The 23,871-nt window shown below is 49.3% G+C and overlaps 1 protein-coding gene across 1 annotated transcript; it reads left to right on the forward strand.

The window, feature by feature from the left end:
* The first annotated feature begins 19,439 nt into the window (after positions 1-19,439).
* Positions 19,440-23,586, forward strand: LOC140604630 (uncharacterized). The gene is made up of 6 exons (XM_072775901.1): positions 19,440-19,634; positions 20,022-20,132; positions 20,669-20,862; positions 21,380-21,439; positions 22,340-22,533; positions 22,773-23,586. The coding sequence occupies exons 1-6, from the start codon at positions 19,497-19,499 to the stop codon at positions 23,321-23,323; spliced, it is 1,248 nt and encodes a 415-aa protein (XP_072632002.1). The 5' UTR covers positions 19,440-19,496; the 3' UTR covers positions 23,324-23,586.
* The last annotated feature ends 285 nt before the right edge of the window (positions 23,587-23,871 follow it).

Here is a 23,871-nt window from a genome sequence, read left to right on the forward strand (position 1 = left end):
TGTGCAGAACTAGGAAGTTAGCAGAGGAGAAGCAACATCATTGAAGATCATTAAATAAAAAAAGAAAGAAAGCTGAATGTCGAATGGACAAAATGGAGAACTTAAAATAGAATCATGAAAAAATAATTCATCAAACCAAAAAGCAGAAAGAGGGATAAAGAGGCAGGAGCACATCGGTGACACAAAGAAAGCGGCAAGCCTCGACTGTGAGGATGATCGTGCCTCACGGACTCCACGGAACACAAGTCGAGCAACAAGCAGCACCTTCCAGCAAAGGCCTAAGCGAATTATTTTGTGTTGTTTGTTTTGATTTAAAGATTTTTATTTATTTATTCATGAGAGTGACAGAGAGAGAGAGAGGCAGAGACACAGGCAGAGGGAGAAGCAGGCTCCATGCAGGGAGCCCGACGCAGGACTCCATCCTGGGTCCCCAGGATCAGGCCTTGGGCCGAAGGTGGCGCTAAACCGCTGAGCCACCCGGGCTGCCCTCTCTTTCTTAGGAAAGAGAAATTTTACCACATTACAAACAGCGTAGGACACAATCACTTGTACGTTTTAAATAGCTTAGTGTAGGACCACCAGGTGACTCAGGGGCTGAGCGTCCACCTTCGGCCCAGGGCCTGATGTGGCCAGTGACCACCGTATTAGTGCTACAGTTTGGATCCTGGGATCCTTCTAGGTGGCCTTCTAGGTGGTCTTCTGAGGGAGGGGCCTGCCCCTTGCTTTTTCTTTTCTGTTTGTGTCTGTTGTTTCCCCACCCTCCTTTTTTCTTCTTTTTTATTCGTCTGTTTTTTCTCTCTCTTTTTCTCCTTTTTCCAGTACAACTTGTTTTTGGCCACTCCGTATTGAGCAAAATGACTAGAAGGAAAAAGTCACCTCAAAAGGAAGAATCAGAAACAGTCCTCTCTCCCACAGAGTTACAAAATTTGGATTACAATTCAATATCAAAAAGCCAATTCATAAGCGCAATTATAAAGCTACTGGTGGCTCTAGAAAAAAGCAGAAAGGATTCAAGAGACTTCATGACTGCAGAATTTAGATCTAATCTGGCCAAAATTAAAAATTAATTAAGTGAGATGCAATCCAAACTGGAGGTCCTAAGGACGAGGGTTAACGAGGTAGATGAACGAATGAGTGACATAGAAGACAAGTTGATGGCAAGGACGGAAACTGAGGAAAAAAGAGAAAAACAATTAAAAGACAATGAGGATAGGTTAACGGAAATAAGAGACAGCCTCTGAAGGAAAAAATCTACATTTAATTGGGGTTAACGAGGGTGCCAAAAGGGACAGAGTTCCAGAGACTGTATTTGAACAAATCATAGCTGAGACCTTCCCTAACTTGGCAAGGGAAACAGGCATTCAGATCCAGGAGATAGAAGACCCCCCCCTAAAATCAATAAAATCTGCTCAACACTTCAACATTTAATACTAAAACTTGCAAATTCCAAAGATAAAGAGAAGATCCTTAAAGCAGCAAGAGACAAGAAATCATAGCTTTTATGGGGAGAAGCATTAGGACAATAGCAGACCTCTCCATAGAGACCTGGGAGGTGAGAAAGGGCCGGCAGGATATAGTCAGGGTCCTAAATGAGAAGAACCTGCAGCCAAGAATACTTTATCCAGCAAGGCGCTCATTCAGAATAGCAGGAGAGATAAAGAGCTTCCAAGATAGGCAGAAACTGAAAGAATATGTGACCACCAAGCTGGCTCTGCCAGAAATATTAAGGGGGGGGGGGCCTGTAAAAGAAAGAGGAAGTCCAAGGGAACAATCCACAAAAACAGGGACTGAATAGGTATCATGATGACACTAAATTCCTACCTTTCAATAGTAACTCTGAACATGAATGGGCTTAATGACCCCATCAAAAGGCTCAGGGTTTCAGACTGGATAAAAAAGCAAGACTCATCTATTTGCTGTCTTCAAGAGACTCATTTTAGACATAAGGACACCTACAGCCTGAAAATAAAAGGTTGGAGAACCATGGACCATTCGAATGGTCCTCAAAAGAAAACAGGGGTGGTCATCCTTATATCAGATAAACTAAAGTTTATCCCGAAGACTGTAGTGAGAGATGAAGAGGGACACTCTGTCATACTTAAAGGATCTATCCAACAAGAGGACCTAACATTCATGAATATTTATGCCCCGAATGCGGAAACTAGGAAATTAGGGAAGAATTAAAAAGATTCATGCAAACTAATGAGAATGACGATACAACCATTCCAAATCTTTGGGATACAGCAAAAGCAGTAATGAGGGGGGAAATCCATTGCAATACAAGCATCCATCCAAAAAGTGGAAAGAACCCAAATACAAAAGCTAACCTTGCACCTAAAGGAGCTGGGGACAAAACAGCAAATGGATCCTACACCCAGCAGAAGAAGAGAATTAATAAAGATTCAAGCAGAACTCAATGAATTGGAGACCAGAAGAACTGTGGAACAGATCCACAAAACCAGGAGTTGGTTCTTGAAAGAATTAATAAGATAGATAAACCATTAGCCAACCTTATTAAATAAAAAGAAGACAGAAAAGACTCAAATTAATAAAATCATGAATGAGAAAGGAGAGATCAGCACCAACACCAAGGAAATACAAATGATTTTTAAAACTTAGTATGAGCAGCTATACGCCAATAAATTAGGCAATCTAGAAGAAAAGGACACATGTCTGGAAAACCACAAACTACCAAAACTGGAACAGGAAGAAATAGAAAACCTGAACAGGCCAATAACCAGGGAGGAAATTGAAGCAGTCATCAAAAACCTCAAAACCATCAAAAACACAAAAGTTCAGAGCCAGATGGTTTCCCAGGGGAATTCTATCAAACGTTTAAAGAAGAAGCCATACCTATTTTACTAAAGCTGTGCCGAAGATAAAAAGAGATGGAGTACTTCCAAACTCGTTCAATGAGGCCAGCATCACCTTAATTCCAAAACCAGACAAAGACCCCACCAAAAAGGAGAATTATAGTCCAATATCCCTAATGAACACAGATGCAAGCATTCTCAATAAAATACTGGCCAATAGGATCCAACAGTACATTAGAAGATTATTCACCATGACCAAGTAGGATTTATCCCCGGATGCAAGACTGGTTCAACACTCATAAAACAATCAATGTGATTGATCAGGTCAGCAAGAGAAAAAACAAGAACCATAGGATACTCTCATTAGATGTAGAGAAAGCATTTGACAAAATACAGCATCCGTTCCTGATCAAAACTCTTGAGAGTGTAGGGTTAGAGGGAACATTCTTCAGCATCTTAAAAGCCATCTATGAGAGGCCCACAGCAAATATCATTCTCAATGGGGAAACACTGGGAGCCTTTCCCCTCACAGGATAAACAACCCACTGAGCCATACACCTGGCAAGGGGCTGGGCAGCTCCTGCAGGTACACACACCTGAGAATCAGCACAGCAGGCCCCTCCCCCAGAAAACCACCTAGAAGGCCAGGGGGAAAGCAAGTAATTGACCAAGCAGCACTGGAAAATTCCAGGGGAAGTGGAGGGATTTACCGTATATAGCATCAGACGATACTCCCCCTTGTTTTTCCTTTTCTGTTTGTATCTGTTGTTTCCCCACACCCTTTTCTCTTCTTTTTTCTTCGTCTTTTTTTTTTTCTCTCTTTTTCTCCTTTTTCCAGTACAACTTGTTTTTGGCCACTCCGTATTGAGCAAAATGACTAGAAGGAAAAACTCATCTCAAAAGAAAGAATCAGAAACAGTCCTCTCTCCCACAGACTTACATTCTCAACAAGATACTAGCCAATAGGATCCAACAGTAAATAAAGTTTATTCACCATGAGCAAGTGGTATTTATCCCCGGGATGCAAGGCTGGTTCAACACTCGTAAAACAATCAATGTGATTGATCAGGTCATCAAGAGAAAAAACAAGAACCATAGGATCCTCTCATAGATGCAGAGAAAGCATTTGACAAAATACAGCATCCGTTCCTGATCAAAACTCTTGAGAGTGTAGGGATAGAAGGAACATTCCTCAGCATCTTAAAAGCCATCTACGAGAAGCCCACAGCAAATATCATTCTCAATGGGGAAACACTGGGAGCCTTTCCCCTGAGATCAGGAAAAGACAGGGATGTCCACTCTCACCACTGCTATTCAACATAGTACTGGAAGTCCTAGCCTCAGCAATCGGGCAACAAGAAGATATAAAAGGCATTCAAATCGGCAAAGAAGAAGTCAAACTCTCCCTCTTCACAGATGGCATGATACTGTGCATAGAAAACCCAAAAGACTCCACCCCAAGATTGCTAGAACTCATAAAGCAATTCGGCAGTGTGGCAGGATACAAAGTCAATGCCCTGAAGTCAGTGGCATTTCTGTACACTAACAGCGACTCTGAAGAAAGAGAAATTCAGGAGTCAATCCCATTACAATTGCACCCAAAAGCATAAGATACCTAGGAATCAACCTAACCAAAGAGGTAAAGGATCTATACCCTAAAAACTACAGAAGGGTTCTGAAACAGATTGAGGAAGACACAAAGAGATGGAAAAATACTCCATGCTCATGGATTAGAAGAATTAATATTGTGAAAATGTCCATGTTCCTCTGGGCAATGTACACGTTCAATGCAATCCCTATCAAAATTCCATAGACTTTCTTCAGAGAGTTGGAACAAATCCTCTTAAGATTTGTGTAGAATCAGAAAGGACCCCAAATAACCAGGGGAATATTTAAAAAGAAAACCATACCTGCGGTCATCAAGACGGTGTGGTCCTGGCACAAAAACAGACACATAGATCAATGGAACAGAATAGAGGATCCACAAGTGGACCCTCAACTCTATGGTCAACTAATATTCAGCAAAGCAAGAAAGACTATCCACTGGAAAAAAAGACAGTCTCTTCAATAAATGGTGGTGCTGGGAACATTGGACATCCACATGCAGAAAATGAAACTAGACCATTCTCTTACTCCATACACAAACATAGACTCGAAATGGATGAAGGATATAAATGTGGGACAAGATTCCATCCAAATCCTAGAGGAGAACACAGGCAACACCCTTTTTGAACTTGGCCGCAGTAACTTCTTGCAAGATACATGTACGAAGGCAAGGGAAACCAAAGCAAAAATGAACTACTGGGACTTCACCCAGATGAAAAGCTTCTGCACAGCAAAGGAAACAATCAACAAGACTAAAAGGCAACCTCCAGAATGGGGGAAGATGTTTGCAAATGACCTATCAGATAAAGGGCTCTTATCCAAAATCTACAAAGAACTTCTCAAACTCAACAGCCAAAAATCAAATAATCCATTTAAGAAATGGGCTGAAGACAGAATGGACGTTCTTCCCAAGAAGACCTACAAACGGCCAACAGGCACACGGGAAGAAGCTCAACATCACTCATCATCAGGGAAATACAAACCAAAATCAGGATGAGATGCCTTCTCACACCTATCAGAATCTCTAAAATGAACAACACAGAAAACAACAGATGGCGGCAAGGTTACAGAGAAAGGGGAACCCTCTCATACTCTTGGGGGAATGCAAGCCGGTGCAGCCACTCTGGAAAACAGTATGGAGGTTCCTCAAGAAGTTAAAAATAAAACTATCGTAGGTGTGACCTAGCAACAGCACTATTGAGTATTTACCCAGAGGATACAAGAATATTCTCTGACGGGGCACAGGCACCCTAATATTTACAGCAACATTATGAACATTAGACAAACTATGAAAAGAGCCCAAATGTCCATGGACTGATGAACAGGCAAAGAAGATGTCGTACATAGACAGACAGATAAACAGACAGACAGACAATGGAAACATTACTCAGTCATCAAAAGATGATATTCTCTTTTGCAATGATATGGAAGGACCTAGAGTGTATTGTGTATGTTAAGCAAAGTCAGTCAGAGAAAGTACCAGATGATTTCACTCATATGTGGAATTAAAAAAAAAAAAAAAAAGAAAGAAAGAAAAAACAGACGAATATAGGGGAAGGAAGCAAGAGAGCGGGAGGTATACCATAAGAGGTTCTTTAGTATAGAAAATAGCCAGGCTTCCTGGAGGGAAGGTGGGCAGGGGATTGGCATGGTGGTTGGCATTGAGGAGGGCACTTGTTGTGATGAGCACTGGGTGTTATAGGTAAGTGATGAATCACTAAATTCTAGGCTTGAACCAATATTCCAGTATATGTTAACTAACTAGAATTTAAGTAAAAACTTGAAAAAAATAAAGAAAGAAGACTCATGGAATGGTAAAGCTTGCAGGGACCATGGTAGTCCAGTAGCAAGCACCTTGTGCATTAAAAGATGAGGAACAGGCGCCTGGATGGCACAGTCAGTTATGTGACCAACTGTTGGTTTCAGCTTGGATCCTGATCTCGGGGTCATGAGGTTGAGTCCCACATCGGGCTCCATGCTCCATCTGGAGCATGTTCTCCCTCTCTCTCTAGCCCTCCCACTTGTGCTCTTTCTTTCTCTCTCTCTCTCTCTCAATAAAATAAATAAATCTTTTAAAAACAAAGATGAGAAAAACAAATCACATTTTCAGACACAGTGTAGACCCTGGAGCTACAAAGCCTCACGCATACCACATACACTACCCTGCCTGCCTCATCTTTCCTCAATCTCCCTATTCTGCTCTCTCTTCCTCCTTTTTCTTTCCTAGACACCATATGCTTAGTGAGGCCAGCAGGACCAAGAGTTAAAACTGTCCTGGCCGTGGCCTTTCATAAAGGCTTTCCTCAAAGGCACTTACCTTGAAGTTGAAGCCATGATGAGCCAGGAACAGAGACTTGTCTGTATGTGCAGAGTCAAAGAATCTGTAAGACAGCAGAGGTCAATTTTTAAAAATTGTATGCTAATTAGCAAGGCAATAGGACCTTCTCCACCATTTAAGTGAAAGAACATGTTTAGCTTAAAGTTCACCAGCTGTAAGCAGAGGATGGATTGAGTACACACAGCAGAGGGGGTCTAGTCAACTGGCCCATCAGAGGGAAAAACAACGAGCCCTCCACCTCCTGCCAAAACGTATTACAGGGCAAAGGCTTTCACCGTCAAATCTACCGACATGTGGGCCAGATGAACCTTTGTTGGGGGGCTGTCCTGTGAATTACGGGATTTTAACAGCTTTCCGGAACTCTACCCACTAGATGCCAGTAAAACATGGATCCCCTACCTGTGAAATCAAACATGTTTCCAGACATTGCCATACGTCCCATGGGAGACAAAATTACACCTGGTTGACAACTTTCATTCTATATCAAGACTACCAATAGATCGTACTGTAAAAAGGAAATAGTGTCTACTAGAGCTGGCCAATATGGTATGTGGTTATTACATATTTGATCTGTATGGCTAGTGTGATTGAGAAAGTTAATTTTTCACTTTATATAATTTTAATTAATTTTAATGTAAATTGTCACATGTGCCTGGCCAGTGACTACCAAATTAGTGAAGTCCCAGTTGTATAAAGAACTAGTTATGAAGCAACATTCTCTTAACAACCAACAGGTCAAAGAAGAAAAAATTCCTTCAGAGAATAACTTAAAGGGGAAATTAAAAAGCATCTTGAGGCCATCTGGGTGGCTCAGTTGATTAAGCATTCGACTCCTGATTTGGCACAGATCATGATCTCAAGATCTTGAGATCGAGCCCTGTGCGGGGATCTGCAGTGAGTGTGGAGCCTGCTTAAGATTCTCCCTCTCCTTTTCCCCGGCCCCAACCCACTCCTTGGTTCTCTTTCTTACATTTTCTTACATAAAGACATAGTATCTTGAAACAAGTGAAACGAGGAAACAATACATACCAAAACATTAGGGCTGCAGCAAAAGATTTCTAGGAGAAATCTTAATACGATAAACACATACAGAAAAAAAACATATATTAACATCTCAAGGAACTTTAGAATAGATGAATGGATAAAGAAGTGGTACACATGCGATACAGCCATACAAAAGAATGAAATCTCGTCATTTGGAATGATGTACATGGAGCTAAAGAGTAATGCTAAGTGAAATAAGTGAGTCAGAGAAACACAAATACCGTATGATTTCATTCCTTAGTGTAATTTAAGAAACCAAAAATGTGCAAAGAGGGGCACCTAGGTGGTTCAGTTGGTGAAGCATCTGCCTTTGTTGTTGTTTATTTTTTTCACTTCACAAGACTTAATACTCTTTCGTGAAAAGAACTCTTACTAAACTAGGAGTAAAAGTAAACTGACTACACATAATAAAGACCAAATATGAAAAAAAAAATCCCAACTAATGTGCAAAATAGCCAAAGACTCAAATTTTCCTCTAAAAACAGGATCAGGATAAAGTTCTTTACTCTGGCCTTTCTATCAAATATAGAAATCTATATTTCTAGAATCTTAGCCAGAGCAATTAGGCAAGTAACAGAAAAAAAAGACATCCAAACTGGAAAGGAAGAAGAATAATTATATTTTCAGATAACATAATCTTATAGGTAGAAATCGTAAGGATTAAAAAAAATTAGAAGCTGTAAACAAATTCAACAAGGTTGCAGAAATGAAAGCCGACACACCCAAAATCAGTTGCCACAACGCTGAAAAAAGTAAGATATTCAGGAAAAAGACTAACAAAGAAAATGAAAGAATCATACACTGAAAATGAGAAAACACATGTCAGAGTAATGTTTTAAAAACACAAAAAAATAGATATCCTGCGTTCATAGTTGATACACTTCATTTTTTAAAAAGATTTTATTTATTTATTCGTGAGGGACACACACAGAGAGAGGCAGAGACACAGGCAGAGAGAGAAGCAGGCCCCATGCAGGGAGCCCGATGCAGGACTTGATCCGGGGACTCCAGGATCATGCCATGAACCAAAGGCAGACGCTTAACCACCGAGCCAGCCCGGTGTCCCGATGATAGACTTAATATTGCTCAAATGTCAATGCTGCCCAAAGTACTTCACAGGTTCAAGGCAATCTCTATGAAAATCCCGATACCATATTTTCCAGATATCGAAAAATCCGTCCTAAAATTATTGGGAATCAAGGGAAGCCAAATAGCCCAGATAACTTTGGAAAAAGGAACAAAGTTGGATAATTCACATGTCCTCGTTTCAATACATCGCCCGGCTAAAAAAGTCAAAATAGCATGGCCCTGGTATAAAGGTAGATCTACACAGACCAGTGAAGTATAACAGATCCAGAAAGAAGCTCTCATGTATATGGTCAGGTAATCTTCAAAAAGGATGAAAAAACTACTCAATAGGGAGAGGAGAGTCTGTTTAACAAATGCTGTTGAAAAACAGAGTATCTACATGCAAAACAATCAAGTGGGCTCTTGCCTGACATCATCTACAAAGACTTAACTCAAAATGTATCAAAGAACTAAACATAAAAGTTAAAATTCTAAAACTCTTGAAAGAAAACATAGGGAAAAGATTCACAATATTAGGTCTGCCAATAATTTCTTTCTTTTTTAAACAGGCTCCACACCCAGGGTGGAGCCTAATATGGGGCCTGAACTCACAACCCTGAGATCAAGACCTGAGCTGACATTGAGGCACATGCTTACTGACTGCGCCACCCAGGCATCCACGGACCTGGCAGTGATTCCCTGACTATGATACCAAAGCACCAGCAAACAAGTAAACATAGACAAACAGGGTCTATACAACCTCAAAGTGTTACAATCCAGACAGTGAAGTGACGACAAATAGAATGGGAAAAATATGTGCAAATCATGTATTTGACAATAAGTTAATATACAAATAACTCCTACGAACTTCGTAACAAGGCAACAAGTAGCCCAATGAGAAAAAGGACGAAGAACTTGTACAGACGTTCCATGAAAGAAGATGTATAAATGGCCAATGAACCTATGAAATGATGCTCCACATCACTAACCATTAAAAAAGCAAATCACAACCACGGTGAGGTTCACCTCACATCCATTAGGATGGCCACTACAAAAATAAAATGTTGGCAAGGATATGGAGGAATTAGGACACTTGTGCATTGCTGATCGGAATGTAAAATGGTGCAAGCGCTATGTAAACAGTATGAGAGTCCCTCAAAAAACTAAAAAATAGAACTACCATATAATCCAGCAATCCTACTTCTAGGCGTGTAGGCAAAAGAATTGAAAGCAGGGTCTCCAGAGACGTCCATCTTCATAGAAGCATTCTTCATCATAGCCAAGTGGTGGTCGCAACTCAAATGTCCATCAAGATAAATGGATAAAGAAAATGTGGTGGCCTGAGGTCCTTCCCCACCTTCTCCAAGGCTTCAGCATGGTCCTGGTGAGTTGGGAGACTTTTTCCCAAAGGGACACGGGGCTCACTGTACTATGTGTATTGCTCTGCAGTTAGGTTTTGAAGGAGCGCATCCCTGCCCCCCCTCCCAAGGTCAGGCACAGGGGCCTCGCGAGCTGCACAACACGTCAGGAGGCCAGATGGTCCCCAAGGCCACTGAGCCCTTCACTGATGCAGGACTTCGATGCGATTCCCTCCTGTTGCCAAATCGCAGGGCGGCCCTGCACACCCTGCAGCCCTCGCACCCTAGGCTCCCACCCTAGGGAAGGTCTCCGTGTTGGCACCTCGAGACAGGGACGTGTGGGCAAATTCAAGGGGTGAAGCCGTACTGGCAGGGAGGAGCTGTCAAAACCCAGCTGACAATCGGACCTGGGATACTAACCTCTCCCACTTGAGGTCCTTGAATTGATCCAAAATTGTTTGAAAATTTATCCTCTAAGATTGTTCCTTTATTGGATAGTTTGTCTTGTTTGTGTGAGAGACAGGCAGAGAGCAGGGAGCAGGAGAGGGAGCCCCAGTTCCTCAAGCCCACTCGCACCAAGCCCAGGGCCTGCCAGGGCGGGATCTCAGGGTGCTGAGGCCACGACCTGAGCCACAGCCGAGAGTCACATGCTCAGTGACTGAGCCGCAGGCGTCAAGGCCCGGGTTCCTGCCGTGGGGACTCCTGCCCCCCACAGCCCCCGAGAGCTCGGGCTGCGGTCTGTGCTCCCAGCCCAGGCCTCCCGGCGGCTCCCTGCAGGCTGCACGTCCCTCTGTCCCACCTCAGGGTGCAGGGGCCGCGGCCGGGAAGGGGCGTCCGATCTGCCCGACCAAGCCCAGCCGGACGGACCTGCTGGAGCTCGAAGTCCGACAACTGCTGCCCGCCTTGCAGCGCAGGGACATCATCTCAATTTTCAGCTTTTTGGATGACTATCGTGGATTCGCCACCACGGACGAGGTGCTGGACCTGCTGTTCACCGAGTGAGCACCTGCCCCTCCGCAGCCCAGGGCTGGGCCACCTGCTGCTGGGGAGGCTGGGGATGGTGTGAGCTTCCCGGCCTCGGGCTGCTCCCCCGCCTGGAGCAGGGTCCCCCAGGGCCTAGCGGGGTTCTGGAGGGCAGCCCCGGGGCCTGGCCTGTGGCGGGTCGGCCAGAGGGGCTGTGCCTGTGCTCAGCAGCCGTCCTCCTCCCCGTGACCAGGCCTGTGCCTCCTCCCCTCCCCCCCATCACCAGGGTCCTGAGCGGCCTGTTTCCCCATTGAAAGGGAGGTTTGAGAGTCCATCGGGGGTCTGTGTCCTGGAGCAACTGGACAGGGGACCGTGGGGACTCCGGGGCACCCCGGGCCCACTCGGATATGGGCCATGGGCCTGGCCGGAGCCCTTTCATTCCTCAAGCCTTCAGGAGGCCCCAGCAGGTGCGGGCGCTTCTCCGGGATCTGCCCGTGGCCCCACGCAAGAGCTGACAGCCCCCGGGTCTCCGGCCTAGTCGGGGTCAGAGGGTGACAGCCCCCATGATGAGAAGGCGCGTCCCCAGCACGATTCATGGGATGCCCCCCGCCCTCCTCTAGATATGGGTGCATCGTAGCTGCATGTGGTGCCAACGACCCGGTCCTGCCGCATTGGAAACTGAGTGACTGGCTCCTGCAGGAGGGCCTTCCCTCTCCAGGAGGGCAGCGAGGGGGCTGTGGGGCGGGGACTGCTGCACCCTCACCCCACACATCTGCAATTCCCGTGACACGGTAAAGGTCTAAGGGCCCTTTAGGAAAAGAACAAAGGAGAGCCGTGGATGGAGTGTGGGCTTGGTGGGAGAGCACTGGGACCCCTAAGGGAGACCTCCATGCCCCCCCAACCCTCTCTCTGCCCCACACCTGGGGCCCAGAGCAGAGGGGGTGGGGAGCATTGCACTCCCCAATCTAGTGGCACCTGGACCCGGGGGCACGACAGGTGCTCAGAAGGGCTGGTGAGGGCTCCCGGACCAGGCGGCCCCCGCCCCGTGGGAGAAGCGAGATTAGAGTCAGTGGAAGGACACCCCCGGGGGCCCCTCGGGAGGGAGGCAGCCCAGAGCCACAGGAGGGAAGGTGGCGGTCCTGAGCGGCTCCTGGCAAGGCCTGGCAGGACACAGAGCCTGAGCCCTCCTGGCTTGGAGCTTCCCAGAGCGACAGTGTGTGCAGTGAGGGCAATGACAGGCCAGACGCCCAAGTCCCCTGATGCCTGCCGGTGGATTCAAGGGGCAAGTGCGCAGGGAGCCAGGCTGTGGAGAAGCCCTGCTTCCCCTGGAGAGACGGTGATGGTCACCCCGCTGGGCGTGGGCTCCCTGCACAGACGCTTCATGCCAGCCCCTCCTCGGGGGGGCAGGTCTGTGGCAGGGAGGACCGCCAGGTGTCAGGTGGACAAAGAGCAGGACTGGCCTCCGACAGCCCCCACGGGAGGCCAGGGCCCCGGGTCCTGCAGGGCTTCCCTGGGACACCTGCATGTGATGGAGCCCTGTCTTCTGACACCTGTGCCCACCTGTCCCTCCCTAGGGCCATCTGCTGCATCCTGGAAATTTGGCTGGATTATTATCGGGAGGATTTTTGTCAGCTCCCAGAATTTCCCTCCCTGAGGAAGCTTCTGGAATTCCTAAGGCAGCACATGCCAGGTTCAGATGTGGAACTCTGTGCCCAGCGTTACCTCCAACAATTCAGACACCTCCATGAAGCGGAGCCAGAGGCTGGGTGTGAGGAGGACTGGGGGTGGCTGAGTTGGGGATAGGGTGGGCCCCACGGATGCATCCTCCGTGCAGCTGGGCTGGGAGCAGAGGGTAGGCTCACACCCCCATCCCCACGGGCTGCAGGCTGGGGGCATCTCCCAGGGCTCAGACACGTTGAGGAGTGGGAAGAGTGGCCTTGATTTGGGAGGGACGTGGATAGTCCGTCCTGGTGCTGATACTTTGTCTTCTTGGTGCTACAGCTTCGGCCGGAGCAAAACACCCTGTACCAGCTCAGGAGCCCGCCCTAGCTCCGACCGTGGGGCCTGCTGCCCCGTCAGGGCCTGAGGGGATCGAGGCCGTCCTGGCTGCTGGGGCTGAGGGCTTGGCCTGCGCTGAGGCGCCCGCTGGGAGGCGAAGCCCCTGCAGATAGTGGTCACTGCTCTAGTTCACTGCTCCACCCTGGGGGTGGCACCTGCACCCTTGGGAGCCCTGGAGGAGGAGCAGGTGCCACCCCTTGCTCTCGAGGTCGTGGATGTGCCCGAGCCACCTCCTAACTCAATGGAGCAATCGGACTCGGGGCCGGAGCAACCCCTTGATCCACCCCAAGAGCCCGCCCCAGCTCCAAATGTGGGGCCTGCTGAAGCTTCAGGGTCTGAGGTGATCGAGCTGGTCCTGGCTTCCAAAGAAGGATAGGATGTATTTCAAACATTAGATCAACTTAGATTATCAAGACAGAAACTGAAATGGGAAGGGAAACACTCATAGTTTTCTTTTCTTTCTCTCTCTCTCTCTCTCTCTCTCTTTTTTTTTATGGTGCCCTCTCAGTATCACCAGCTGGCATTTTTCCTGTGACAATTACTGGAGAAACAAGTGGCTCTTATCCCAGCAGTCAATGAAACACACAATAGATATTTAGAAGAAAGAGAATCGCCAACCACATGCAACACAGATGTCAGAAATGTAAAAGGGTTGGATAGAGTCTTCTTTTTTCTCAAAGTTTCACAAGGCAAACAACATATTTCCATCACACCTACTTTTGAATACAGTGATTAATTCAAAGCAGATCTCTATGCCTCGGTGCTATTGACATTTGGGGCTAGATAATACTTTGGGTAGGGGCCACGTGCATTGTAGGACGGTTAGCAGTACCCCCGGCCTTTATCCATTACACTCTGGCACCTCTGTCCCGTTCCAACAACCGAAAATATCTCCAGACATTGTCAAATATCTCCCAGGCAGTGGAAGTATCCTGCTCCCCCACTGGTGAGTGAGAACCACTGGTGTAAAAACCAGTTTGCATACACAAATTTTGGGTTGTAACCTATTTCTAACATACTTTATTATCACTAAGCATTGAAAAATATCCATAGTACTCAAACACAAAATGCTATCTCTTCATAAATCCCAAATGGTAAGAATGGATATATTAGAACAGTGTTGAAAATGAGCAGATTTTGTTCCCCCAAATCTACCAGAACTCTTTGAAGGCACAAGTCTTTCTGCTACTCTTAAAATGTGTCATGAAATTCGGAAAACACAGAATTACTTTTGTAAATTCATTTTTAATTGAAAATCTGATAAAACTTTATCTCAGCTCTTGAGTCTCTAATATCACCCAAGAGCAGGAAAGTGTTGCTAATCCTAGTACAAATTTCTCAGGATAAAGCACATTTCACCCCCAGATTACTTGAATTTCACCATAAAGGTCATAGTTTTCCAGTTGCATTGTACTGGAATTCTTTTATATGCAGCCATAACAAAATAATCTCTTATAATAATCTGTTATTTTATTGCTTTATAAAAAATATTTTAGTTTTCTAAATATTGAAGATCCCAGTCATGGTATATAGAGAAAGTATCTTCAAGATACTTTGATTCAAACTGAGTTTTCATTACTTTTTAACAATATCCAGATGTTACATATTTTGTAATACGTTAAACATCATTAAACATTTTTTTTTTAACTTTTAAAAATTAGGTACTTTTAGAAGAGATAGGCCAAGATGGCAGCATAGGAAAACCATGAACTCACTTCCTTCCATGGAAACGCCACATCTATAGCTACAAAAGTAACTCCCCCTGAAAAAGAACAGAATCACTCTCTAAACAGCTTCTTCCACAGCAGGGGATAAAAGGAGGCACACTGAGATGGCAGGAGAGCCAGAGACAAGGTCTCACCAAAACTTCCAGCCCTACTGCAGTGACCTACAACAACAGGGAGGGATATCACTTCTTCCTGAGAAGTGAGGCATTTGTGCCCCACGTCAGGCTCTCCAGCCCTTGGGACACGTATCAGAGACACAAGGCCCTAAAAATGTCCGGCTTTGAAAACCAATGAGGCTTATAGCCAAGGGATCTGGGGTCTGTGGGGATCTGAGATACTTCTTCTGAGAAGCTCACATGCAGATGCAGTCGTCCTGGGATGCAGCCCAAAGTCAGTTTCACTTACGGACAGTCATCCATGATGTGGAAGCAAATGATCCTCCTTGTGACGTAGCGTCAGTAGCCTAACACTTCATCACAATTCCTGTGTCACTCGCCTCCCTTCATCTTATGGTATAGACATTTTACCATCTCAAACCATCACAAGGAGAGTGAGTATAGCACAATAAGATACTGAGAGAAACAGATGACATTCACATAACTTATACTGTAGTAAATAGTTAAATATTTCATCTCTTACTGTGCCTAACTTATAAATTAAACCTTATCATAGGTATGTCTATAAAGGAAAAAATATATATATAGTTTTCAGGCATCTACTGGGGGCCTTGGGATATATCTCCCACAGATGGAGAGGCACTACTACCCAGGCTATTCATATATGAAACTCATGGTCATCACAAGGCAAAACCCTATAGAACATACACAGAAGAAAATGAGAAATAAATCTAAATATGACACTAAAGAAACCACAAGGGAAGAAAGCAAGGGAAGATGAAAGGAACTAAGAACTACAGAAATAGCCAGAAAGCAATTGACAAAGTGGCAGTAGGTAAATACCTATCAATAATTTCTTTGCACCTAAATGGACTAAATTCTCCAAAACGCAAAGAGCAACTAAATAGGTAAAAAGTCAAGACTCACCTATCTATCTCCTCTAAGAGACTCACCTCAGATATAAGGATACACACAGACTCAAAGTGACAGGAAAGGAAAAAATATTTCATACAAATGAAAAACAAAAAGAAAGGTAGGATAGATGCCTGACAAAATAGACTTTAAAACAAAGACTAGAGGGAGGGGGCAAGATGTCGGAAGAGTAGGGTCTCCAGGTCACCTGTCCCCACCCACTTAACCTAGATAACTTTCAAATCATCCTGAAAACCTATGAATTCGGCCTGAGATTTAAAGAGAGAACAGCTGGAATGATAGAGTGAGAAGAGTTCGCACTTCTATGAAGGTAGGAAGATGGGAAAAAAAAAAAGAGAGAGAAATAAAAAGCCTCCAAGGGGGAGGGGCCCGTGAAGAGCCTAGCTAAGGCCCTGTGGCGAGTGCGCCCAGGAGGGAGGGCCCAGGCCCAGAGGAGCAGGAGCTGCACCAACCTTCCCGGACAGAAAGGCGCTGGCAGGGAGCTCGGGCAGGACCCCAGGAGGGCAGGGATGCCCTCAGGCTCCTGGGGGCACTAACAGACACCTGCGCCCCGGGGAGAGCACCCACACACTCCAGCCGAGCTCCCTAAAGGGCTGCAGCGCTGGCCCCGTGGGGCCCAGGAGCAGCTCGGAGGCAGCTCAGGGAGGACGGGGCTGCTGGAGGGGATGGGCGGCCCAGGAGCGATTGCAGCAGCGCAGGCCCCGGAGCCCAGGGCACCGGGGGACACAGCCCAGGATCCACACTCCCCCCGGGACAGGCAGAGGCTGGAGGGCCAGGACAGCCAGGATGCTCCTGCTGCCGGGCGGCCCCGAGCTCTGCAGATCGCCCGACCCTGGAGCATCCAGGCCCTTGCAGACTGAGACTCCATAGTTACTGCAGGAGCTGAATCCAGCGCTCTGGACAGAGGTCCAGAATATGTATTTGAACAAATCATAGCCGAAAACTTTCCTAATCTGGGAAGGGAAACAGGCATTCAGATCCACGAAATGCAGAGATCGCCCCCCTAAAATCAATAAAAACTGCTTAACACCTCAACATTTAATAGTGAAGCTTGCAAATTCCAAAGATAAAGAGAAGATCCTTAAAGCACCGAGAGACAAGAAATCTCTAACTTTTATGGGGAGAAATATTACATTAACAGCAGACCTCTCCACAGAGACCTGGCAGGCCAGAAAAGGATGGCAGGATATAGTCAGGGTCCTAAATGAGAAGAACCTGCAGCCAAGAATACTTTATCCAGCAAGGCGCTCATTCAGAATAGCAGGAGAGATAAAGAGCTTCCAAGATAGGCAGAAACTGAATGAATATGTGACCACCAAGCTGGCTCTGCCAGAAATATTAAGGGGGGGCCCTGTAAAAGAAGGAGGAAGTCCAAGGGAACAATCCACAAAAACAGGGACTGAATAGGTATCATGATGACACTAAATTCCTACCTTTCAATAGTAACTCTGAATGTGAATGGGCTTAATGACCCCATCAAAAGGCGCAGGGTTTCAGACTGGGTAAAAAAGCAAGACCCATCTATTTGCTGTCTCCAAGAGACTTATTTTATTTTATTTTATTTTATTTTATTTTATTTTATTTTATTTTTAAAAAAATTCTTTTTTTAAAAATTATTTATTTATTTATGATGTCACAGAGAGAGAGAGAGAGGCAGAGACATAGGCAGAGGGAGAAGCAGGCTCCATGCACCAGGAGCCCGATGTGGGATTCAATCCTGGGTCTCCAGGATCGTACCCTGGGCCAAAGGCAGGCGCCAAACCGCTGCACCACCCAGGGATCCCGAGACTCATTTTAGACATAAGGACACCTACAGCCTGAAAATAAAAGGTTGGAGAACCATGTACCTTTCAAATGGTCCTCAAAAGAAAGCAGGGGTAGCCATCCTTATATCAGAGAAATTAAAGTGTGTTCCAAAGACTGTAGTGAGAGATGAAGAGGGACACTATATCATACTTAAAGAATCTATCCAACAAGAGGACTTAACAATCATCAATATATATACTCCAAATGTGGGAGCTGCCAAGTATATCAATTAATAACCAAAGTTAAGACGTCAATCCCATTTACAATTGCACCCAAAAGCAAAAGATACCTAGGAATCAACCTAACCAAAGAGGTAAAGGATCTATACCCTAAAAACTACAGAACACTTCTAAAAGAAATTGAGCAAGACACAAAGAGATGGAAAAATATTCCATGCTCATGGATTGGAAGAATTAATATTGTGAAAATGTCAATGTTACCCAGGGCAACTTACAGGTTCAATGCAATCCCTATCAAAATACAATGGACTTTCTTCAGAGAGTTGGAACAAATCCTCTTAAGATTTGTGTGGAATCAGAAAACACCCCGAATAGCCAGGGGAATATTGAAAAAGAAAACCATAGCAGGGGGCATCACGATGCCAGATTTCAGGTTGTACTACAAAGCTGTGGTCATCAAGACAGTGGGGTCCTGGCACAAAAACAGACACATAGATCAATGGAACAGAATAGAGAATCCAGAAGTGGACCCTCAACTTTATGGTCAACTAACATTCGACAAAGGAAGAAAGACTATCCACTGGAAAAAAGACAATCTCTACAATAAATGGTGCTGGGAACACTGGACATCCACATGCAGAAGAAGGAAACTAGACCACTCTCTTACACCATACACAAAGAAAAACTCAAAATGGGTGAAAGATCTAAATGTGAGACCACATTCCATCAAAATCCTAGAGGAGAACGCAGGCAACACCCTTTTTGACTTGGCCACAGTAACTTCTTGCAAGATACATCCATGAAGGCAAGAGAAACAATAGCAAAAATGAACTATTGGGACTTAATCAAGATGAAAAGCTTCTGCACAGCAAAGGAAACCAACAACAAAACTAAAAGGCAACCTAGGGAATGGGAGAAATTGTTTGCAAATGACCTATCAGATAAAGGCTCTTATCCAAAATCTACAAAGGACTTATCAAACTCAACACCCAAAACCCAAATAATCCATTTAAGAAATGGGCCGATGACAGAATAGACGTTCTTCCCAAGAAGACCTACAAATGGCGAACAGGCACATGGGAATACTCAACATCACACGTCATCAGGGAAAAACAAACCAAAATCATGATGAAATCCCTTCTCACACCTGTCAGAATGTCTAAAATTAACAACACAGAAAACAACAGATGTTGGCAAGGTTACAGAGAAAGGGGAACCATCTCATACTCTTGGGGGTCTGCAAACTGGTTGCAACCACTCTGGAAAACACTGTGTGCACAGGCTGCAGGGAGGGGGGGGGGGCGTCTGCAGCCCCGAGCCCTGCCCCTGCAGCTTCCTCCAGGAGTGGGTCAGGGAGGAGGTCCCAGGGAGTGAGGTCACTGCCGTGTCACAGAGCCCAACAACACTTGGAACCCCCGTAACCAGGCACCCGCATCCAGTGCAGCCCCAGCTCAGGCTCACTTGGCTGGAGACATCTGCTACTAGAAGATGTTCTCTTGCTGCCTTCTCACCTCTGGGGGCTCTGGCTCCCAGGAACCCCAGGGGTGCGGCTTGTTCCAATGCTGTAGGCATTGGCTCCAGAATAAATACCAACGCATCCGGGCCTTTATCAGGAGGCGCCTTCCGGTAACACAGCGCAGGCCAGGGCAGGCCCCCTGTGCCACCATCCTGGGAGCCCCATCCCCTCCTCCTCAGTTTCAGGAAACCAGGGATGTGTGAGCAGGTCCCATGCAGGCTGGGGGACCCTGCAGGGCGGCAGGTTTCCCGGGGATCCCTTCAGGGTCACCCTGATGTCATGGTGGGCAGGGGGCAAACAGGGTTCCTGAGGTCCTCTACTCGCCCCGGAGTCACCCCAAGGCCCTGCAGCCACATCCCTTTGGTGTCCCCGGGGGCGGTGGGTGCCGCCTGCACTGTGGTGTGTCTGGGTGGAGGCAGCTGGGGGTGCGGCCCAGCCGAGGGGGCCAGACCGGGCGCTGAGGCCTCCTGCCTGGCTGCCGGGCACTGTCTCCACAGAGCTGCACCCGGGTCGTGGGGTGCGAGCAGGAGGAAGGGGTCGTCTGCCCCACCGCCTCCAGGAGCAGGGAGGTGCCCTGCGCAGCTAACGGAGGCCAGCGCGGGCTCAGGGTGAGTGCAGGGGCTGGGCTCCCCCTACACTCCTGCTCCCACATGAGTCTGGATCCCCCCCTCCCCACACCTGCTCCCATGGCCCTGCCCCTGCCTGGGCCAGATGCAGAGTCCCTGCGCACAGATGTGTGGGAACATCAGAATAGAGCCCTCAGGGGAGGCCTGGTCGCCCGGGGGTTAGCGCCTGCCTTCCCCCAGGCCCTGACCCCGCAGGCCCGGGATCGAGCCCCGCCTGGGCTCCCTGCACAGGGCTGCTTCTCCCTCTGTCTGTGCGGCTGCCTCTCTCGGTCTCTGTCTCTCTGTGTCTCTTGAGGTCCTTGGATTGACCCAAATATTTTGAACATTTATCCTCTGAGATTGTTTCTCTATTGCATAGTTTGTCCTGTTTGTGTAAGAGACAGGCAGGGAGCTTGAGCGGGAGAGGGAGCCCCAGCTCCTCAAGCCCACGGGGCCCCCAGCGCGGGGCCTGCCAGGGCGGGATCCCAGGCCTCCAGGCGGCTCCCTGCAGGCTGCACGTCCCCTCTGTCCCACCTCAGGGTGCAGTGGCCTCTGCCTGGATGGGGCATCGGATCGTCCCGGCCAAGCTCAGCCGGACGGACCTGCTGGAGCTCGAAGTCCGACAACTGCTGCCCGCCTTGCAGCGCAGGGAGATCATCTCCATTTTCACCTTTTTGCATGATTACCGTGGATTTGCCACCACAGACGAGGTGCTGGACCTGCTGTTCACCGAGTGAGCACCTGCCCCTCCGCAGCCCAGGGCTGGGCCACCTGCTGCTGGGGAGGCTGGGGATGGTGTGAGCTTCCTGGCCTCGGGCTGCTCCCCCGCCTGGAGCAGGGTGCCCCAGGGCCTAGCGGGGTCCTGGAGGGCAGCTATTTCACTCCTCCCCGTGACGAGACCTGGGCCTCCTCCCCCCGTCACCAGGGTCCTGAGCTGGCCTGTTTCCCCATTGAAAAGGAGGTTTGAGAGTCCATCGGGGGTCTGTGTCCTGGGGCAACCAGCCTGGGGGACCCCGGGACGCCCCAGGACCACTCGGATATGGGCCATGGGCCTGGCCGGAGCCCTTTCATGCTCAAGCCTTCAGGAGGACCCGGCAGGTGCGGGCGCTTCTCCGGGATCTGCCCGTGGCCCCACGCAAGAGCTGACGGCCCCCGGGGCTCCGGCCTAGTCGGGGTCAGAGGGTGACAGCCCCCATGATGAGAAGGCGCGTCCCCAGCACGATTCATGGGATGCCCCCGCCCTCCTCTAGATATGGGTGCATCGTAGCTGCATGTGGTGATAACGACGCGGACCTGCAGCGCTGGAAACTGTGAGTGACTCCGGCTCCTGCAGGAGGGCCTTCCCTCTCCAGGAGGGCAGCGAGGGGGCTGTGGGGCGGTGGGGGGGCTGCACCCTCACCCCACACATCTGCAATTCCCGTGACACAGTAAAGGTCTAAGGGCCCTTCAGGAAAAGACTGAAGGAGAGCAGTAGATGGGGTGCGGGCTTGGTGGGAGAGCACTGGGACCCCTAAGGAGACCTTCTCCATGCCCCCCCAACCCTCTCTCTGCCCCACACCTGGGGCCCAGAGCAGAGGGGGTGGGGAGCATCGCACTCCCCAATCTGGTGGCACCTGGACCCGGGGGCACAGCAGGTGCTCAGGAGGGCCGGTGAGGGCTCCCGGACCAGGCGGCCCCCGCCCCGTGGGAGAAGCGAGATTAGAGTCAGTGGAAGGACACCCCCGGGGGCCCCTCGGGAGGGAGGCAGCCCAGAGCCACAGGAGGGAAGGTGGCGGTCCTGGGCGGCTCCTACAAGGCCTGGCAGGACACAGAGCCCGAGCCCTCCTGCCTTGGAGCTTCCCAGAGTGACAGTGTGTGCAGTGAGGGCAATGACAGGCCAGACGCCCCCCATCCCCTGATGCCTGCCGGTGGACTCAAGGGGCAGGTGGGTAGGGACCAGGCTGAGGAGGGAGCCCCCTTCCCCAGGAGAGACGCTGATGGTCACCCCGCTGGGCCTGGGCTCCCCGCACAGAGGCTTCGTGCCAGCCCCTCCTCGGGGAGCAGGCCTGTGGCAGGCAGGACCGCCAGGTGGCAGGGGGACGAGGAGCAGGACTGGCCTCCGACAGCCCCCACGGGAGGCCGGGGCCCCGGGTCCTGCAGGGCTTCCCCGGGACACCTGCATGTGACAGAGCCCTGTCTTCTGACGCCTGTGCCCGCCTGTCCCTCCCCAGGGCCATCTGCTACATGTTGAAAATATGGCTGGATTACTACCGGGAGGACTTTTGTCAGCTCCCAGAATTTCCCTCCCTGAGGAAGCTTCTGGAATTCCTAAGACAGCACATGCCAGGCTCAGACGTGGAAGTCCGGGCCCTGCGTCACCTGAGGCAGTTCAGAAGCCTCCATGCAGCAGAGCCAGAGGCTGGGGGTGAGGAGGCCTGGGGGTGGCCGAGCTGGGGACAGGGGGTGCCCGCGGATCCAGCCAACGTGCAGCTGGGCCGGGAGCAGGGGGTGGGCTCACACCCCACCCACGGGCTGCAGCCTGGGGACACCTCCCAGGGCTCCTGCCCTCACACACGGGGAGCGGTGGGAAGAGTGGCCTTGACTTGGGAGGGACGTGGACAGTCCGTCCTGGTGGTGCTACTTTTTGTCTTCTTGGATCCACAGCTTCGGCCGGAGCAAAACACCCTGAATCCGCCCTGGAGGCCGCCCCAGCTCCGACCGCGGGGCCTGCTGCCCCGTCGGGGCCTGGGGGCATCGAGGCCGTCCTGGCTGCCTGGGCTGAGGGCTCGGCCCGCGCTGCGGTGCCCGCTGGGGAGGCGGAGCCCCTGCAGGTAGTGGTCACTGCTGAAGTTCACCGCTCCGCCCTGGGGGAGCCCCCTGCACCCCTGGGAGCCCTGGGGGAGGAGCAGGCGCCAGCCCCTGCTCTGGAGGTCGTGGATGTGCCCGAGCCGCCTCCTAACTCGATGGAGCAACCGGCCTCGGGGCCGGAGCCACCCGTTGAGCCACCCCAGGAGCCCGCCCCAGCTCTGGCTGTGTGGCCTGCTGCTTCAGGGCCTGAGCTAATCGAGCTGGACCTGGGTGCCGGAGAGGAGGACCTGGTCAAGGCCGAGGTGCTGGCTCCTGAGGCGAAGGTGGTGCACGTGCTGGTCGAACCTATGATTCCCCGCCCCGATGAGGAGGAGCCCCCTGCACCCGCGGCCACCCCGGAGGAGTAGGCCCCGGCGCCTGCATTCGGGGTCCCCAGAGGGCCAGAGCTGCCACCTGACTCCGGAACAACTGGCTTCGACCCCTGCGCAGCCCCCTGACCACCTCGGGAGCCCGCCCCAGCTCCCACCGCGGGGCTGGTGATGGCTGCAGCCCAGTGGAGACTTGCCCTCCCCTGTCATTTTACTGTTTCTATATTTTGAGTTTTTCTTTAACCTGTATAATGGCTTATAGAGTTTTATTGTAATAAAGGATAAGTTAGCTTCACACAAAATTGACTCTGATGCTTTTAAATGATACATCGTGGTACTTTAGGTCCATTCACAGTGTCGCAGGCCCGGAGCCCAGGGCATCGGGGGACACAGCTGAGGGTCTGGTGCCCCCCGGGCCAGGCAGAGGCCGGGAGGACACAGGACAGCCAGGTCGCTCCTGCTGCCGGGTAGCCCCGAGCTGTGCAGACCGGCAGCCCCACCCCGGAGCACCCAGGCCCCTGTGGACGGGGAGCTGGGGTGGTTACTGCGGGAGCTGAGTCCAGGGCTGGACAGCTGGCCACCGCCAC

This window comes from Canis lupus, chromosome 15 (genome assembly GCF_048164855.1).
Source record: "Canis lupus baileyi chromosome 15, mCanLup2.hap1, whole genome shotgun sequence".
Classification (NCBI taxonomy): Eukaryota; Metazoa; Chordata; class Mammalia; order Carnivora; family Canidae; genus Canis; species Canis lupus.

Coding starts and splice junctions, on each gene's coding strand:
- LOC140604630 (XM_072775901.1), top strand. CDS start 19,497: ATGTTCTCTTGCTGCCTTCTCACCTCTGGGGGCTCTGGCTCCCAGGAA. Junction 20,133..20,668: donor GAGGCCAGCGCGGGCTCAGG/GTGAGTGCAGGG, acceptor GTCCCACCTCAG/GGTGCAGTGGCCTCTGCCTG. Junction 21,440..22,339: donor GACCTGCAGCGCTGGAAACT/GTGAGTGACTCC, acceptor GTCCCTCCCCAG/GGCCATCTGCTACATGTTGA.